The 21,803-nt window shown below is 36.9% G+C and overlaps 1 protein-coding gene across 1 annotated transcript in view; it reads left to right on the forward strand.

Annotated features, from left to right (window-relative positions):
* Nucleotides 1-21,803, forward strand: part of LOC149279408 (follistatin-related protein 5-like) — a 283,960-nt gene that overhangs the window by 157,608 nt on the left and 104,549 nt on the right. The window contains exon 6 of the mRNA XM_089501225.1: nucleotides 16,277-16,473. Within this exon, the coding sequence (XP_089357351.1) occupies nucleotides 16,277-16,473 (197 nt within the window). The remainder of the gene's footprint in view (nucleotides 1-16,276; nucleotides 16,474-21,803) is intronic.

Raw genomic sequence — 21,803 nt, forward strand, 5'->3', positions numbered from 1 at the left:
ACTGGCATAAATTTGGTGCCAGCAATAAACATATCATAAGTAAGAAATGGGTCATGGCAACTATGTGATTTAGTTTCTTTTAAACAAAATCATGCTTTTTTATTCATTCATTTCTACTTAATTAGTACACATTACATTTTAAGAAGACAGTATGTAATTTCTATTTTCTATATTTTGTATAGATCAAGGGATTTTGTTATGCAGATAAATGTGTTATACAAATGACACCAGTAATAGAAGGAAGTAGTTTATCTACCTGTTTCGATTTATTTCTGAGAAGGACTGGTGTGTCTGAGTATGATCATATGTATACCGATAAGATAACTAGGTGACACTGAATATAATGTGCATACCTGGGAAATCTGGGTTGGACATGGAGTTTCTGGCTGAAGCACTGTTTCCCTGGGTCTCCGGGTCAGTTTCTTCATTTTCTTCCCATTTCCTAACCACTAAAGGCCTATGGGGTTAGCTCCCAGAAGAGAAAGAAAACCAGATAAGCAATCATGGGAAGTTCCCAGTTACAATAATGTGACAATGATATTTCTATCACATGGTACACATTACAGACTGAACTTCTTTAAACAATGTCACTAAATAGTTTCATGTAGCATTATAAAACATAACCCTTGTTAAATTTAAATATAAAAAAACTATAGTTTTAATTTGGTGTAAAACAAATACTTCTTTTGTGCAAATATACCATTACAACCACCATGTGATAATTCAGGAAAGCAATATGGTAAGTTCCCAAACTATTATTGGATCATAACATGGCTTTGTGTGTATGAATATGAACCCTAAATTAGAAAGTTCTGGGGAGTCCTGAGGAGATGAAGAAAAAGAGACTGAAGAGATAGAAGTATGACTTCTACCTATTATATAAATTAGAATTTGTATTTGCTCGATTAAATAGGGGATATAAGGCATATCAGGGAGGCAGAGTAGCAAGCTGTGGGGCAGATGTACATAACTGGGGGCAGGTTGGCAAATACAATTAAATTTTAAAAAATGCATTTTTGTCAATCATAGTTTTTCTTTTGGGGGGTCATCTTATAATCAGGGTCGTCTTATAATCGAGCAAATACGACCTAGGCACACTACATACATTTACGGTATGGTCTATCAGATATAAAAATAGAAAACTGAAAATAGTGTAATATAGTCAACATAAAAACTATCTCTTCCATTTTTCTTTATTGCTCCCATTTCTCTTTATCTCTCTCCCTTTTCTCTTTGATATCCCCATTATCTCTCCTCATCTCTTCATGCTTATTGTTCTTTCTTTTTATCTTTCTTCATACCCTTTATCTGCCTATCCTTTCTCGTTATTGTTCCATGTTCTCCCCTTTCTCTTTAGCTCCCCTCCTCGTATCTCTCTCCTCTTTTTCTTTATCTCTCAACCTTTTCACAATATCTTATCTTTCTCAATACCTCTTACCTTTATTCCAATCTACCTGGTTTCTCAATACCCTCTACTCGCCACCTCTCCAGACTATCACCATCTTTCTTCTTTATTATCTCCTCCTTCTCTCGATCTGTCCCCTTTCTCGCTACGCCTCGCTATTGCTCCTTTTTCCTACTATCTAGCTCTCTCCTTCACTTACTTATCATGTGGTGCAAGCGCGACATCTGTTCGTGCAGGCCCCTGTCTCCCTGCTCTGTCGCACTCCATGCAGCTTCAGTGCTTAGAGCTAGAATATGAAATCATATCATGGCACTCAGCATTAAAAGCCAGTGAACATCGTTATGGAGTAGGGAAAAATAGGGCTCCACGATTTTGCAGAAGTTCTGTCTTATTCATTATATGATCGCTGCTGGTGTATACGGTTCTTTATTAAGTGTAATTACTATAATGCTCTCATTGTTTGATACGATTTAAACCACTGCCACTGGAACTGTTTGGTGCTGCGATGCACCAAATGCAACAGCACCGATGCAACAGCACAAGGACAGAAGTAGCTTCCATGCCACATATAAGCACTTATCTTTATACTGCCTTATCTGGTGTGTACTTGATGGTTATTTACACTGCTCAAAATAATAAAGGGAACACTTAAACAACACACTGTAACTCGAAGTCAGTCACACTTCTGTGAAATCACACTGTCCACTCAGGAAGCAACACTGATGGACAATCAATTTCACATGCTGTTGTGCAAATGGAACAGACAGCAGGTGGAAATTATAGGCAATTAGCAAGACACCCCCAATAAATGAGTGGTTCTGCAGGTGGTGACCACAGACCACTTCTCACTTCCTATGCTTCCTGGCTGATGTTTTGGTCACTTGTAAATGCTGGCGGTGCTTTCGCTCTAGTGGTAGCATGAGACGGAGTCTACAACCCACACAAGTGGCTCAGGTAGTGCAGCTCATCCAGGATGGCACATCAATGCGAGCTGTAGCAAGAAGGTTTGCTGTGTCTGTCAGCGTAGTGTCCAGAGCATGGAGGCGCTACCAGGAGACAGGCCAGTACATCAGGAGACGTGGAGGAGGCTGTAGGAGGGCGACAACCCAGCAGCAGGACCGCTACCTCCACCTTTGTGCAAGGAGGAGCAGGAGGAGCACTGCCAGAGCCCTGCAAAATGACCTCCATCAGGCCACAAATGTGGATGTGTCCACTCAAACGGTCAGAAACAGACTCCATGAGGGTGGTATGAGGGCCCGACGTCCACAGGTGGGGGTTGTGCTTACAGCCCAACACCGTGCAGAACGTTTGGCATTTTCCAGAGAACACCAGGATTGGCATATTCGCCACTGGCGCCCTGTACTCTTCACAGATGAAAGCAGGTTCACACTGAGCACATGTGACAGACGTGACAGAGTCTCGAGACGCCGTGGAGAACATTCTGCTGCCTGCAACATCCTCCATGTGCTTGCCAGAGGTAGTCTGACTGCCATTAGGTACCGAGATGAGATCCTCAGACCCCTTGTGAGACCATATGCTGGTGCGGTTGGCCCTGGGTTCCTCCTAATGGAAGACAATGCTAGACCTCATGTGGCTGGAGTGTGTCAGCAGTTCCTGCAAGAGGAAGGCATTGATGCTATGGACTGGCCCGCCCGTTCCCCAGACTTGAATCCGATTGAGCACATCTGGGACATCACCCAGATCCACCATCCGCAACGCCACGTTCCACCACAGACTGTCCAGGAGTTGGCGGATGCTTTAGTCCAGGTCTGGGAGGTCATACGGGCACATGGAGGCCACACACACTACTGAGCCTCATTGTGACTTGTTTTAAGGACATTACATCAAAGTTGGATCAGCCTGTAGTGTGGTTTTCCATTTTGATTTTGAGTGTGACTCCATATCCAGACCTCCATGGGTTGATAAATTTGATTTCCAATGGGAATTTTTGTGTGATTTTGTTGTCAGCACATTCAACTATGTAAAGACGAAAGTATGTCATACGATTAGTTAATTCATTCAGATCTAGGATGTGGGGAGAATGTGAGAGATAGCGATGAGTGGGGGAGATACCAATAAAAGGGGGATAATGAGAAAGGGGAGAGGTAGAGAGAAAATGGAGAGATGATGAGAAATTGTAGAGAAACTGAAATATGAAATAAGGAGAAATGGAAGGAATGAAATAAATAAAATGAAAAAAGAGATAATAGGAAAGGGGAATCAAAGAAAATGTGAGAAATAAAAGAGAAAAAAGGGAGAGATAAAGAGAAAGAAAAAGGTTGAGCGATAAAGAGAAAAGGGGAAGTAAAGAGAAAAGGGAGATATACAGAGGAGGAGAGCTAAAAAGAAAGGAGGGAAGATATACAGAAAGGGTGTGGATAGGAAAAAGGAGGGATAAAGAGAAATATATATAACGATAAGTGGGGGATTAAAGAGATGGAGAAGAGATATAGAGAAAAAGAGGGTGCTGGGTAACTCCTGTATCTGTGTGTAATCTGAGTGTATGATAATGGAGATAGAGGACTGTCTTGTCTTGTGCCGTTTATGAACCAGTTTGAGATTATACCATATGCTATGGTTCCTGCCAAAGGAGTAGTATACAGAAGCATTATTGCGTTAAATATGCAACCAGTGAGACCATAGGATCACTTTAGAGTTTAGCCCTATAAAAGGCATCAATTTTGACTGGTCTGAAAGTTTATACATTATAACAGTATTGAAAACATCATAAGTAACTATAATATCAATCAAACCACACATTTTATTTATAGATGTAAGTTCATGTTTCTAAAGTTTACTTATTAGATTTTTTCTATAGTTTAGCTGACAATAGAAACAAATGTGTTTGTAATCTGCTATGGTTGGATATGGTAAATATGTTCGAGTTACAATGAAGTATGACTATGGATGCTGCCTATCTTAATGCATGCTAATTGTATAAACCTGGAATGATGCAGACATTTCCTAGAAAATTAGGCCCTAGGCAACTGCTGTCATAACAAAATAATTAAAACAAAGCCTAGGTAGCACTATTTCTGAACTATACTTTGCTAGCCTAAACTGACCAGCCTAACTATTCTCTAACTTGAACCTCCCTGCCAGATCCTGCTAACGCTGGCACTAGAAACCCTCCCCATACACTCAGATGCAGGTAGGAAATGCTCAGGAATGCTCTTTCATGGCATCTTCTTGCCCTGGGAGCACTGGAGAATCCCCACCAACAGTCTCCCCAATTCTCAGGCTTATGGAAATGTAAATGTCAATCTTTAAAGCCTGGTGCAGAATTTCAGTCTATTGCAAACTGAACTGGGATGAAGCCACCATGATCTCCAATTGTTCCACCATAGAAACTTGCATATATCTTGAACTGTATTGGGTCTTAAGAGACATTTGCATTGTGCAAATGTGACAGAGACAAAAATAGAAAGGCACTGCTGCCATGCATAATAAACATGTAGCAGTTTAGAGCCTCCTGTGATAAATGTAGTCCCCCTCAAAGACTTGTGAGGGCATGACAAAGATATATTATCTGGCAACTGTTGTGCTTCTGGGACAAACATTTGGATTTGTTTTTCATTTCCATTTTGGCCTGTTCATTTTCTGATAACAAATTTTGGTTCCTGCCCTTTCGGTTTGGAAATTCGTAGGGCTTTTTTCTTTTTGGAAACTAAATTTGTTGTCACACAATCTCACTCTCTCACATAAACTGTAACACTCTTTGTTAACGTCTCCCTGCCTTCTCCACCAACTGCTTCTTTGTCCCATCTCCTTTCCCGCAGCTCTGCTTCTTGTCTTGTCTCTCCTTGTTCTTCACTTCTGTCTTCTGTATTCTTTTTTCTTTGTTTATCTACTTCTCCCAGCTATCCACTCTATAGTCCAGACATCCCAGAGAGCTTCCACAAAAGGGCAGAAGTACTCCAAGTGGCCAGAGTAATGCAGACGGATTAGCAGGGGAAAAAAGTGCAGAAATGCTTTTCTTTGTCCTTGGATCTGTCTGCTTTTTTTGACTGATGTTACCTGACTTATATAGTATGCACTGGCATTCTAAAACTAAAAAAACAACTCATATTTATAAACATAATTGACACTTGTGAACTGATGCAAGTCTCTATGACTTACTACATTGCCTTTTACAACTATTTACAGATTCTACCCTCTCAACAGAAGAAAACATAGGTAAGTTTCACCAAACTATCCATAGGACCAGAAACTCAAGGGACAGTGACAAGATAACACCATACAAGTGAGTCAGGGATGCCTCATTAAGTAGGCCTAGTGAGAGGATTCTCTTACACTCATTAGGCTGGGATAATGAGCGTTGACATCTGCAGGTGCTGTTCCAGGCTTGATTACTAACACAACCTGCAAAAGAAATATATTAAAAGATATTTTCTCACCTATCTATTAGTCTATTGATCCCTAATGCCTCGTGGCTAGTAGAAAGAAGCCACCATAGAACCATTGTGTACCTACCTCCTGACCCTAGATTAACCATTTGTCTGCTGCCTTCCATATTGACCTTGGACTGTTTATGGAATAACCATTTGTTTGCTGTAAGCTCATAGTCTGTCTGCATCTGGACTCCTTTCCGTGCCACACCACTAGCTGGCGCCTAACCGTCTTCTTGACGGCAGTTTTTATCCCGATTTATTTTATATCCTGACATCTAATATAGGCTAATATTTAAGTATTGTGCTATATGCATTAGATACAAGGGGCTGACTCCAGGGGCACCTTCTCTTTGATGGACTAGGCTGCCCGCCACTGGAAGAGTAGGGCTGGTTGGGAAGATCATGGATAGCTGCTTAGCAACAATTTATATTTCCCCCTCTCTGCCTCGCACTGATCATAAAGATATATAAAGTATATATAAAGAAAGTATATAAAAGGGCAGCATTATAACCTATTGCAATAAAGTAAACCCATGGAATTGCCCTTTCTGTCCTTTAAACCACAGTAATTAAATTGTGTTGATACACTAAAATGAGTTATTGGTCTTTATTAGTTATTAGTCTTTGGAGTTACTGGGTGTTAAATATACTTGGTCATGAAGAGATTGAACTTCAGTAGGTAGAAAGATAGATTGCTAGATAGATAAATTATTTTCTAGAAGCTTTATTCTCAGTTTTATATAATAGTTTCACTTTTTAAAGCCGCAACATATTCCGTCTAGATACAAATACATAATCATGTAGATCAAAATGTATTTGCCGGCTCCTGAAAATGAATCAAGTAAAAAGTACCTAATTTATTTTGCAGCATTTTGTCTTGAGCCAGAGTTGATCTCACTCTGTTCACAAATAGACGACACCTCCACAAAATCCTCATGCCATCTGCCATCAGTCAATAAATCCTCTTTAATTTCCATTAATTCTTATTAAAAAAGGGAAGTAAATCCATCCATACATTTACACAGGAGTAGCACGAGACATTATGTGAGAAAGCATATGAAGGTCATTTTATTCTATGCATTAAATGATATAAAATGATATAAAAAGATATTTGCTTTTTCCTGATTTTTCTATTTTCGTTTACTTATAATATTTAAATGTTTTAGGTCATTCAACTAATTTTGAATATAAGATATCCAGTGGAGAACACAGCCGAAAAAGCATTTATATTCCTGTGTTGCTGATATATATATATATATATATATATATATATATAAATATATATATATATATATATATATATATAAAACAATCAATAAGTACACAAAACAAAGTAAGATTCAGTGCATACACAGAGAACACAATATACAATTGCAGCTTTTAAATGATCATTTAATTTATTGAAGGTAACGAGTTAATCAAAACTGATATCACTCATGTGAAACCTTATAATGGGTTGTGCTGCCCTTGGAAACAACGTACATATTTGAATTGCAGTGGAGAAATGTTGGCTCACTCTTCTTTGGCAGAATTGTTTTAATTCAGCCACATTGACCTTAACAGAGGTTTTTTTGTGAGATCCTGAATAACTAGCAGTGATGAAATGAATGCAAAAACATTTTTTATATGCACACGCTATAATACAAATTATAAATATCAATTATAAGATAACATTAAAATATTAATACATTAGGTATCAAATATTACAACTACTAAACAAAGTGTAACTGATCAAGAAAATGTGAGAGCTATTTGTGTACAAGCTTATGACAAAAACCCTACTATATAATATAGTAAGATGCCAAAGGTTTGTAGACACAGCAGTGTGTAAATTATGATCATAAAGAAGCCTGGAGTGACAGAGAAGACAGTTTTATTTTTCATGTGACTGGTCATTGATTTTTTTATTGTTATTTGTTTCATCTGTAATGTAACTTGCTACTTGAAGGAAAACTATGAATTTCAAAGCCAAGAATAATACAAATAATAACAACTTTATGGGTTCTAATATTCCTGAACAATGTATGCTCCTAGAAAACTTGAAAATGGTTTATATTGCTTGTTTCTATTTCAATATGTGATTATTTGACCTTTTAGCAGTTTCATATCAGCATCGTTGTGTTCAGTTTTTGAGATTCTCAGTTATTGTTAAAACAGGGTCACATTTTTATTAATGGAAAATAATGTTCTTTATTTTTAAGGTAATGACTTTGCACAGGATGAGTTCAAATTTAAAACACACATTACAAAATACCATAATTCTAATGTTACATCTGAAATAAAATGTTTGTCTTCATTTTGCCATATAAGTCCTTTTAAGAAATAGTGTGGCATTTTAATTGGTTTGGCTGAAACAACATACGTATTTTAATTTCCTTTTTTAACTATTTACACACATTTAAAAATATATTTAAAGTAAGATAACCTTATATTTTTCATTACTTTATAACATTTTGGATTGAAGTTTTTACAAAACACTTGATTTTGTGTGGCATACTTATTTCTTATTTCGTATTTTCTTATTTTGGTATTTTCTATATTTTAACAGCATAAAAATCAAGTTCCGTTTTACCACTGGATACCTTTCTATACATATAAAACAAAGGTTTTCTTTAAACAATAGCTCTGTAAATTACATATCTAAAATATACAGTGTGCGTGCTTTAAATAGTTTAGAATGCCAACGTCTGTAGAAAACTGAACAGAACATGGTAAGTTTTCATGAAATTGACTTGACAGCAAGACTGCATTAATCTTCTGTTACATGATAAAGACTGAAATGCTGTAATTAAGCATGATCTTTAGGATTAATTATCTGTTGTTGAAGATAATTTGAAGAGAAATGTAACCCAAGGTTATGTTGTTTAAGACGTATTCGATATCATGCTTTGCCACTTTTTCATGTCTATACGATCAGTAATTTGATTACCGTTTTCTGGGGGGGGGAAACAAAGGCACATTTTATTAGCAATCAACTGCTCTGCTAAAATAAATGTCAAAAGTACTGTAAACATAATAGCACCAATTTTTGTAAATTTATACTTTACAGTACAAACAGAACATTTTTCTCATTTAGGGCATGTAATAAATGCATACTGAAGAAAATCAAGCTGCATCGTTTTTGGACATTTTGATACAATTTTACAAAATAAAATCCAGCTGTGTATTTTACTGATGGCTGTTAAATATGTATATTTGTATTTACAATCTCCTGATACACTGCACAATGGGCTCCTTTGGACTATACTTATTGATTTAGATAGATATGTAGCCTTGATCCTTATAAATTGTAGAATGATTCACAAGTATAACAGCCCACTTAGAAATGATCCTTGATCCTAGCTGAACTCGGATTGAAAAGGTGCATTACTTGCAACTTCATGGTCAACCGCCATTATATTATTAATATGTGTTATTATCACAAATGTCTGACTTTCCATTGGACTTTCCATTGGTGAGTTAACATTTTAAAAACAAGAATAATAACTAAATTTGCACTGGAGCAGTGTATATATATAAGGGAGGTGTTGCAGTTACACATGCTAAAATCTCAAAAGGCTGTAATCTCTCCCTTTGAAGTGATGGACGTGTGCATTGCACTATAACATCCAGTGAACTAACAGGTGTTACATACAACTTGTCTGCAAGCGTGCAGGGTAAATGCTTCTATAAAACTGAGGTTACGTAATGATCTCAAGATTCATCCTAGGACCCTGGCCAGCTGCCTCTTTTGCCCCAAGTTAAAGACAGGTCAGAGTATCAAAAGCCTGATAATACAAACATTTAAATGTTTCAGGCAACATGAGTAAACACAAAATGCAGCGTTTAAATTATCATTTAACCCCTTCATGACAAGACTTTTTTGTAGTACACTTTGGGACAAAGGCTCTTTTAACATTTTTCAGTGCTGCCGTTTACCTATAATTTTCTTCTTTCTCATTTTGTGCATCCACGCACATTATATATATTTTTTTTTTCAGGACAAGCAGGGCTTTCTTTAGATACCATTATTTTTATCATATCATCAAATTTAAAATACGATATAAAAATCGTAAAATATGGTGATTTTATGTTAAAATCTGGTCATTCTGCCTCCTGTGGTATTTGGGACATGTTTGAAGCCGGCCAATGCATATTACCCTATCAAACCATATATTTTTAAAAACTAGACACCCCAGGGTATTTCAAATGCTGGCGTCTTAACCCTTTCCATGCACTCATTCTACCATTAGCCTTTGTCAAACTTTATGGTAGTACATTTTTTTGTATTTTTTTCACACACGTAGTACTTCAGGTGTGCATTTACCGCTTTTTTCAAACAACACCCCAATATGTGTTTAGCAACATCTCCTGGGCACAGTGATACCCCAAATGCATGTGTTTGTTGGGTTGTTCGGGGACTAAAAGGCCGCATTTGGGAGGTGTGCATTTTTCAAATTGGAATTTTGCCATGTTAAAAATTCTGCCCACATATCCTATTTGGGGTATCTTTCAACCCGGCCAATTCAGTTTACCTCATCAAACCATATATTTTTGAAAAATATACACCCCTGGGAATTTCAAATGCTGGTATTTTAACTTTTTCCATGCACACATTTTACCGCCAGCTTTTGTTACAGTTTACCGTAGTATTTTCTTGTGTGTGTGTTTTCCACACATATTTTAATTCAGGTATGAAGTTACCAATCCTGGTATATGTCCCTGTCAAACAACACCTCAATATGTGTTCAGTAACATCTCCTGAGTAGTCGTGTTGTTAATATATATATATATATATATATATATATATTAACAACACAACTATCTCTCCCACCAACCAGGCCCGATGCCTTGGGGTCATCCTTGACTCTAACCTTTCCTTCATCCCTCACATTCATTTTACATATATATATAATATATATATTTACTTTTTTTGTGACAGTGGGGGATTATTTTTACATGTTATCATATTTTTATAATTATTTATATAGTTATTTTTATTATTATTATTATTTTACTAATCACATTATGATTAGTGAGCTGGCCTCCGTTGACTTGCATAGTTGAATGAAGTACTTGGTCTGGATGGATCCTCTGTGAACTCTGACATTTGACAGTTGGCGCCGCCATCGTGTGAGTGGCGGCAATGCCATTCACTGATGGTGCTTGTGGTTTCTCTTGGGAGTAATCACAAGCGATCGGGGTAGGGGGTTGTCAGGCGTGTTATAGATCAATGTCCTTCTGCATAACCCAACTGCAACTCTTTTTGGTAGAGAACAGAATTTATAGTTCAAGGTCCAAAAATTTCCGCTTTTGACTCATCAGTCCACAGAATATTATTCCAAAAAGTCAACAAGATGTTCTTTTGGGGGGTTTTGGCAAGCCTATGTTCTTTTTGGTCAGAAATAGCTTCCCCCCTGCAACTCTCCCATGGATGCCATTTTAGCAGTCTCTTTCTTATTGTGGAATCATGAAACACTGACTTGAGGGAAGTGAGGACTGCAGGTCTTTACATGTTAATCTGTTATATATCAATATTTAATTACCACCCTTTACCTTCAAAGAAGCATTAATTCTAAGTACATGTGCATACAGTTTTTTAAGGAACTCAGCAGGTAAGTTGTTCAAAACCATAGTTCCTCTCTGTGTTTAGGAAGCCTCAGTTGCTTCCCTCTCTTCAGGATACCCCAGACATCCATGGGAGATGTTAAAATCAGAGCTCTGTGGGAGCCATACAATTACTTCCATGACTTCTTGTTCTTTTATACGCTGATGATGGTTCCTAATGACTTTGGCAATATGTTTGGGGTTCCTGCAGAATACATATGGGGCCAATCAAATGCCGCCCTGATGGTGCTGCATGATTTATATGTAACTGCCTGTACTTCTCAGAATTAAGGAGACCCTTAATTCTGACCAAATCCCCCAACTGTATTTTCAGGAATGCAGTCCAAAACTTACAAGACAACCCCACCACGTTTCACTGTTGCCTGCAAACACTCATTCTTGTACCGCTTTCCAGCCTTTCGACAAACAATCCTCTTTCTGATACAGCCAAAAATTAAACATTTTGACTCATCAGTCCAGAGAACCTGTAGCCAATTTTCTGCACCCTAGTTCCAAGTGTTCCATGAAGACCACATCTGACCAGGCTTCTCCAAACATTAGATAGGTGTACCAGGGTCCCACTGTTTCTGCCAATGCTGAGCTGAAGGCACTGTTGGACATATTCTGAAATAAGCATGGTGTGTCTTTCATCTTCTGCTCTGCATCTTCAGTCTTCAATATTCCCCATTTCTTTGTAGTTCTTCAAAAGAGCCTGAACAGAACATTTGGAAAACTTGAAACTTCTGTGGGCAGTTATTTTGCCTTTGAAATATAACTGCCTTGTGCTCAGTCTTACCATGGTGTATATCTTTCAGCAACCTTGCCTTATTAGTGAGCTTGACTGTTCCTCACACAGTTTTATTCCAACTGCACAGCTGTTTCTGTTTCAGTTAGTGATTGTGTCCCAACCTACATATTAAATTGATGATCATTAACACCTGTTTGATGATCATTAACACCCGTTTGGTATAATTGTCACTTTGAAGTCCCAAAATAGCTTATTTGTTTTTTTATGAATCAAAATCAGAAAGGATATGTAGAGGGGTTGAACCGGGCTAAATTACCATGCTAAATTACTAAACTACTAGGATTTAATTCTCATACAACCTTGTATACCACTTTCAGTAGAAGTTGCTATCCCTGGTAGAAAAATAATAGGTCTGTCTGTCTATCTATCTATTTATTAGTTCAGCATGATTACTATATAAATTCAGTAGTATTGTGTTTCTTGACATTCTTCCTAATGGATAATTTTTACACAGTCAGCACTTTGTAAATGTTTTTTATAACCTCACAAACTTTGCATAAATATATGCTTTTGCATAATATTATGTGTACTTTCCTGACCTATGTTAGAGAACAGTAATTGAAAAGTAGCTTTTAATAAACAAACTGACATTTTTTACCTGATTAGCTAGCATTAACAATAAGTGACAAGAACTCAACAGAAATTCTTAATGGGTAGATTATTAAAAACTTAAAATAGAGGATGCTCATTAAAATTAAGCCACAATGTGCACAATGAATTTCTTGGTTAAAAATGATCAGAAACAAAAGAGGATGTGTTGTACAGTGATGGATGGTGCTACAAGCTGGGTCTAAATTGTTTGTAGTCTGGCTGAAAATGATAAGATACCTAATTAGCTTGAAGTCAAACCTAATTTAGAATCTGTTTAACATGAATGAATGGGCAACACTTTACTGAGATTTATAGCACCTGTTAAAATGATAATTGTTTTATTTCATCTGCATTATACAAATTACTAAAAAGAGATTAGAACTAGGTATAAAGATAAATAAAGCATCTTTGAAAGTTTTATTTGTGTAACTTTGGTAAATTCTAGGCAAATGTAATTTATTCAGGAGAGCTTGAGTAATTTGGAAAATATTGATTTGATTTAATACATTTGCTTAAAAAATATGTGTAATTGTACAGCATTGTTATACAATTTAATAAGTGGAAATTCAAATATAACAATGTCACATCATGCAGAATAGCCTGTGGTTCCGAGATGATGAGGCTGAATGGCCATATCTGTACACTACAAATCATTTATGATATAAGTGTACGTATATTATACGTATCTTCCAGATGTTCTAATCACTGTGCTATTTAATGTTTTTACTTGATTGCTCCTCAACAAATTTTCCACAGTAGTTATTTAATGTTATTCTTAGGTACTGAAATTTCAACAAAAAACGTATTTGTGTGTCAGAATGTGTATTTACCAGTGAGAACGGGCAAACATTCTATTCTGTTCAGCATAATAATGTACTCGATATGACATGTGATGCTGATATGATTCATTCACATTTGTTCTGCATGACCTGTGAACTGATGCATTTTCCAGTAATTGGTACATTTGTTGCCTATATTTTAGGTAACAAGAAAGTTCGACATGTCCAGGGCTGGCCTTTACATTAAGGACACATTTACAGATTTTTAAAGAAATGTTAAAGGAAGTATATACCGTATTTGCTCGATTATAAGACGACCCTGATTATAAGACGACCCCCCAAATCTGAATATTAATTTAGGAATAAAAGAAAAAGCCTGAATATAAGACGACTCTATAGGAAAAAAGTTTTACCAGTAAATGTTAATTCATCTAAACTATTTTTTTTTAAATAAAAGCTGTGATTGAGAAAAATATTTTGGTTTTATTTCCTTCTATTTTCCAACCTGCCCCCCAGTTATGCACATCTGCCCCAGAAATGCCTTATACCCCCTATATGTCACTGTGCCCCATGATATGCCTTTTAACCCTCTAAATGCCACTGTGCCCCATGATATGCCTTTTAACCCTATATGCCACTGTGCCCCATGATATGCCTTTTGACCCCCTATGTGCCACTCTGCCACCAGAAATGCCTTATACCCCTATATGCCACTCTGGCATTTAGAGGGTTAAAAGGCATATTATTGTTGTATATACTTCTCCTCTCTCAAACCAATACCACCAATTGATATGCGTGGAGAATAATCCGTTCTGCGTTGTGTATTAATGATAAATGTAATACCCTTGTTACCTCCTCCAAGAACTACATATAACCGTATCCCCTTTTCCAGATAATATATATGTCTAGTTCTACTAAGGTTTTCTACCTGATATTACAATAAAACAGCCAACCCAAGATTCTTACCAGAGAGAGAGCTTTAATTAGAATCTACCCAGATTAATGTTACAGCAAAGACAAAACCAGAGTTACAGTGATATACAGATGACAATCATTCATACCACTCACAAACATCCCATCTATCTAATATCTGCTGCTAAGTGTGTATGCTGTGTGGGTGATGTGCCAAAGGTGAGACTCACCAATCCAGTCTCCTTCTATGTGTTTCTACAATGTCTTTTTAAGGGATTTCTCTATTGATGTGTAAATGAGGTCCCTGTCCTCTGTTCCCAAGACCCCACCGTGTGATGTTATTGACTTGCTATGTTTCCCATGCCTATCTCCAGGTGATGCATTTCCTTCCTTCTCTACATAGTATGCAGGTGTGATATCTTCTTACAGCTGTCTTTCCTGTTACTTCCCCCCTAAGTGGCTTGCAGCTATCATACATACATATATACACATAAACTTAATCAAGCACATATTAATTACAGATATACATACTTTGTATTTACCCCAACAATTATGGGGAAGAGTGGCATATAGGGAGGTTTAAGGCATTCAGGAGGCAGAGTGGCGTATAGAGGGTTAAAAAGGCATTTCTGGAGGCAGAGTGGCATTAAGGGGGTTAAAATGCCTTTCACAGAGCACTCTGCCTCCAGAAATGCCTTATGCCCCCCATTTAACACTCTCCCCACAAAACTTACTGGTGCTTCTGACTTGTCATGTCATGTAGCCGGGGCAGATCCCATGATCCCATGCACTTACGCTGCAGCCGGAAGGAGGTGTGGCTAGCAGCGGGGGTTGTCTACGTCCATCGTGCAGACCTTGCCTGGCTGTCAGAGATCAGAGTTCCCCGCACCGGTGTCATGCAATTTCATTCATTGTGTTGTTTATTTCATAACTATTTTATATTTATAGTTTTTGCTTTCCCTAAGTGAGGTGGGAAAGCAAAAACATTAGAACCTTAAATCTTACTGCTTTTGTGGATCATTTACATAATCACATATTATTGACATACTCACCTATGGTACTGTACAGCTCTGGAGACCTTATCTCCAGAAGGAAATGGTAAGCACTACAGCTTAGATTGATCTTAAAGGGGAGCCTATAACATTAGCTGTTACTACAATATAAGATGATCTCATTACTCATGTTTGATTTATTTTGTGGAGCTCCATCGTCATCTTATAGTGTTTCAGTTTTAGTAATAATAATATGTCTTAAACCCAACCCTACTATGGATAAACCATAATAGTTTTTTTGTATCAAAGCTCAATTGTATCTTCACTGACCCATGAGCAATAAAGTCATGTCTGCCTCTTTAAATGCCTTTGGATGGAAAACACAATGCATTTAATTTCAGATAATGTCAAATGTAAAATTTACATTATCTGCTTTCCTATTCTGAAAAATGGTGTTTGGCAGGTGCTGGAGAAGGAAAATCCATTAGAAATTAAGCATTCCATTATTACCTGGTATATGCTAATTGAATCTAAACAGACAGAATTGTGCTTCAATATGCCATACACTACATGCTCAATTGCATGCTAATAATAGTTATTAAGTTGTTTGAATCTGCTTTCAAAAATCTTTTTTTTCTACACATGCTAATGGAAATGTAATTACACAAACTCTCCTGTTGCTTAATGCTCCAGAAATATTGTTTTACAAATATGCATTTTAAAAAACAGATATATATTTTTACTGTGACGAGTCTATAGAAGTATAAATGAATCTAATTTAGTACAAATAAGGTATCTATTTTTTGTTTTAGGTGACAAATGCAAATCTACAGAATATGACAAGATGAAGAATACATTACTGAATCTAGAGAAGCAGAAAAATGCAGGAAAAGAAAGTGAACAAAATAATATGGATCATAAGGCAGTAAAGAAGCAGGTCGTGGATCAAATGTTTAAGTATTTTGATGCTGATAACAATGGACTGGTGGATAGTAATGAACTCTCTCAGGTATTTGTGGCTTAAACATGGTATTTTTGTTTTAACTAATATAACATGTGGAAAATGCATAAAGTGTCTCTGAAACCAAATCTAAACTTGTCATCAATCTATATGTTCTGTTTCATATTTGTAGTTATGTTTCATCTATGTCGATTTTTATTATGTTTTAAGCAGAAATGAGGACAGAGAGAGGAAATGCAAGTGTAGAGTTTTTAATTTAAAATTTCTTAAGAACTGACTTAGGCTGAATACCATCTAATTTGAACATGGTTGTATTGCCAGCCACAGAGAGAAATCAGTGATACTACTTTACCTTTAAACCCAGTAAAAGCAATTTTGCCCCTTTTGACACCATTAAGGTGTTATTTGTGTAGTGGATGGAGTGCTCGTCAAAAAATTATAAAAGGAAGCACTTGCATAACTAATAAGTTGCTAAAAAATGACCAATATATACTTAAAAGTAAAAAACAGGGCACACCTTGTAAATAAATAATAAAAATCCTAGGAATACTACCTTACGCCTTTCAGAGCATGGATTGAGGGCCAAGGATGCATCACTTATGTCATTACATTTTTGCACTTGGCAGCATTGTCTCCCCTCTGACAATTTGGGCAAAGATTTGCCATAAGCTGCCATGTGGAATGTGACAGGCCTCTAATTGAGCACTATTACCCGGTTGCCGTTCATGCAGCAGGGACTTAACTGGTTGCCGTTCATGCAAACAAAGTTTGTACAGATCCCGTTGGGTCTGCTCCAATAATAGTTTACTGACTCTGTGATCAGTCATCGTATATGTGTGTGTATACTGCTTGATAAAATATTAGAAAAAATGGAGGGAAGATATTTTGCTAAACATAAAATAGTGTTTTTCTTGTGGTTTCTTATTTATTTTTAACCTTGGGTTGTCTTTTATTTCTAAACATTCATAAACATACTTTTATGGGGGCTAATTTGAATTAGGGGCCCAGAAAACCAATTTATGAAAATTGAAAAACAAAATAGAAAACCCAAACGTGCATATTCCGGTTCTGCCCCTATATCTTTCAAAAAACATGCCAAGCCAATACATGTGTGGCATAACTGTATTCAGAGGAGGTTTCTGAATACAAACATTTTTACGCAGTTAAACATATTCTGTACAAGAAATGTAAAGCCACTGTGCAATGTGTATACACCCCCCCCCTTAAAAAAATGTCACCACAGACTTAAGAATGGATTGTGATTAAGTGGCTGCCTGAAAAATGGTCCTAGTGAAACACCCTGGGTTTTATAGGTTTTTTGGATTTGTGACCAATTCTTTCCAATTTGCAGTAGCTTTGTTCAATGTGTATGCATGATTTTCATTTATTGAACTCTGCCTCCAGAAAAGCCTTATGTCCCCCATTTAACCCCCCCCCCGACTTACCACTGCTTCTGACTCCCTGGTGTCCGGTGAGGCCAGCGAGTGGAGGCCGGCATTCATGAAGTTAAAGGGGCCGGCGTGCACGCCCAATGGCCGTGCCTCAGCTCTTCGGCCCACCCCTTTTAAGACTGGCAAGAAAAGGCAGGAGATTTGAGGGCATAGGTCCAAGTAGACAAGTAGTAAGGTGAGAGGTTGAAAGTATGTAAGACATACTTCAGACATGGAGAGGGACTGTGGTGTAAACAGCATCATAAGTTGGAAGGGAGCGTGGATACCAAAGGACTATGAATGTGTAATTTGTTCAGTTAAACATGATTTCCCTCACAGATCCTCAGCAGTGCAAGATCACTTTGGGAGAATTAAGAATGCCAAGGCAGAGGTAGACTATTACTGAAAGTAGTTTATGGTAGTATTGTGAAGTGGCAAGAGCATGTGAAGATGGAAAATGGATGAAGTGAGGTTATACATTGCTACCAAAATCATGGAGGTTTCTGTAGGTTTGTGGAGGTCTGTTATATGGAGGAGATACATCAGGTATAACAAAGTTGTAAATAAGGAGGTGGAAGTAAAACAGAGAGATAGGGATATTAGAGAATTAGGTCAATGTGGTGGCTGTTACAGTGGATGGCGGAACTAGTCAACAGTGAGACACCAGAGGAGAATTTAAGGGGTTTTTGATTAGAGAAAGTAGTATCTTAAAGTAATTATGATGGGTTTGGATTCAAATGTAGACACCTAACATTGACCAATTGTACAGAAAAATGGTTATAGATGAGCTCCATAAGTATTTAATTTGACCTGCCATTGATTCAAGGGTCAACTTGAGGGAATTTTTTATTCGGTCAGCATTTCATAAACTGTTAAACCGATGATTTTTTAAATGCCATTTCACTTATTTTACTATGTCTTATGCAGGACCAGCTCAAACCATCTTGCGAAGAAGCCCATTAGGGTTGGCTCTTATTAATACATAGAAAAATCAGCCCACATTATTAAAAAAAACAACCCTGTGACTTGACATGTCAATACCCTGTCAAATATAAAAAGTTTATATGCTAATCAATGTAGGATTGTTTTACTTAAATGCAATAAAAGGTAGTTAGAAAATTGTTCAAATTACTATCATAATAAAGCCTAATTTTTTGACAGTATAATTTCTATTCATGGGACTGCCTCACACCTAGCAGTGCACACAAAAAAAAATACTAAGTAAAAAAAACAACCCACTTTTAACTGATCACTATAATTAGTGCTGTGCTATGCAGGTCTGTCATTTTTTGTATGTGTTATTTCAGAAGGAATTGGGGATTTGGGCATTAATATAGGTATTTTAATTTGTTCAATTTTTCATATTAAAAGTTGGACCTTACATCTAACAGAGTATCTTTTATTTATCCTTGAAAAAACAACATAAAATGTAGTAGACTTAATATGAAAAAAGGAATCACTACTCAATCACTGTCTTTCTAACCATTCTTTATGTATAGGCTCCTCGAACTTTAGTCTGCTATTCTGTCTGAATATGTCAACACATCAACAGAGATGCACAATGCCTGATATAGATAATGTACAGCTATGTATTCTTTCATATAGCATTTTCTACTGGCACATTGATATTTATCTATCTTATGGTGATTATCATTCATCCTCTGAAGTACCGGAGGAAATGTTAGAACAGGAGTTCCTAATCTAAAACTAGATGATCAGAGGTTTAGATATAACGTAAGGAAGTTCTACTTTGCCAAGAGGGTGGTAAGTAAATTGAACACCCTTTGATCAGAAGTGGTAGAGACTAATACAGTGAGGGAATTTAAAGATGCGTAGGATAAGAATAAAACTATCCTGAATCTCAGAAAAGACCAAGGACTGATTTTTTTTTTATCATCATCAACTGATTTGGTGTGGACAATCTTTGTGGAAGTCACTGTGGGTATATATTTGTTTAGAAGACAGGTATTGGTGGTGCAACCCACCAACAGTGAGCAGAGGGACCTGAAGTAAATATAAACGTAACTCACCCCAATGGGTTATGTAGAATAAGTGACATAAAAAAATGACAAAAAAAAAGATAATGCACTCTGTATGATAAAATATAGCGGATTTTTTTAAAAAATGTATAAAAAAAACTCACATTCTGACAAAAACTGACTCAAATCATCAATGCCTGGTGTGATTAGGGATCACACACCCAACTGTACTTGAATGGAGATATCTACAAATGGATAAAATCACATAGAGCAGTATTGCAACATATCAGAACTGGAACAGAAAAAGGTGGCTACAGTTAGTGTCTCACCTTGCCTAGAGCCTGTAACCTGGCTCCAGGGATAAAGAACACTGTACTGACTTAGGGCAGTACTCCCCCTTTAAGGTGATGGACAGCAGAGTGGACCCAGCAGAGTGTATGGAGTATATGTATGAAAATATAATATAAAAAGTGATGTAAAATGTAGAATAAATACTTTATTACATAAATTACAATACTATCATAAAATATACTCTATTTAATTGTCTCTGTGAATCCTCCGATACGCATTTCACCCGTGGGCTTCCTCAATAAGGTATTTATTCTACATTTTACATCACTTTTTATATTATATTTATATACATATACTCCATACACTCTGCTGGATCCACTCTGCTGTCCATTTTTTATGTAATTTATTCTACATAACCCATTGGGGTGAGTTACGTTTATATTTACTTCTGTCGCTCCGCTCACTGTTGGTGGGTTGCACCACCAATAGCTGTCTTTTATCTTGTTGACGTGTGGGAGAGTGGGTATCCGACAGAGTGGTATAGCACATGTACACTTTTTCCTATTGTTTTTTAAATTTTATATATTTGATTAGATTGTGGCCAGAATTTAACATCTGCAAGATATTTCTTCAGGTTGTATTTACTGACTCAGCTGAGAATGCTTTCCACAAGATTTTGGAGTGCTTCTAGGGAAATTTTTACCCATTAATCAAGTAGAGCATTTTTGAGGTCAGGCACTGATGTTGGACAAGAAGGCTTACCTTGCGATCTCTGTTAAACTTCATCCCAAAGGTGTTTGATGGGGTTGAGGTCAGGGCTCTGTGTGGGCTAGTCAAATTCTTCCACACCAAATTCATCCACCCATGTCTATATGGATCTTGCTTTGTGCACTGGGGCACAGTCATGCTGGATAAGAAAAGGGACTTCTCGGAACTGTACCCACAAAGTTAGAAGCATAGCATTGTGCAAAATGTCTTGGTATTATGAAGCATTAGGATTTTTCTTCCCTGCAAGTAAGGGGCCTAGCCCAAAACCTGATTTCAATAATTAAGGGCTGTATCCCAATACTTTTGTCCTTATAATGGTGAACAAAGCAAGGTCTATAAAGACATGGTTGGATGAGTTTAAAGTGGAACATCTTGATTGGCCCGTCCAGACCTAGACCCCATAGAACACCGTTAGGATGAACTGGAATGGAGATTGCAAGCCAGGCCTTCTCGTCCCATTCATTTCCAATCCTACATGAGTTAGTAATCTTGATGTTAATTATAATAATACAGGAAGTTCTTATATTCTGTGTTCAAACTGGAGACACAATTTAGGAAACAGAATAAATTACTGTTCATAGAATCAAATAATGATAACAGATTGGTTGGTCCCCCAATTAAGCTCTTGGGCAACACTTCCAAAAAAAAATATCAACATTGTCTCTACTAACTGAAAAAGAAAAATGATAAGCACGACAGCTATACTTGTATTGAAAAAAAGTAATACATTGACAACTGGCATGATAAATTAAATTTCATGCAATGTCTTCCCTAGGGGGTTTGTCAGGCAAGTAGCATCACAAGTAAATATAAATCTTTAATCGGAGCAAATTAATAAATTCATAAAACAAGCTAAGGAACTTCCAATTACATGATAGACTGGTAATAATTAATGTACAACATGTATGGC

This window comes from Sceloporus occidentalis, unplaced genomic scaffold (assembly GCF_023333645.1).
Source record: "Sceloporus occidentalis isolate IW3139 unplaced genomic scaffold, rSceOcc1.0.p SCAF_167, whole genome shotgun sequence".
Taxonomy (NCBI): Eukaryota; Metazoa; Chordata; class Lepidosauria; order Squamata; family Phrynosomatidae; genus Sceloporus; species Sceloporus occidentalis.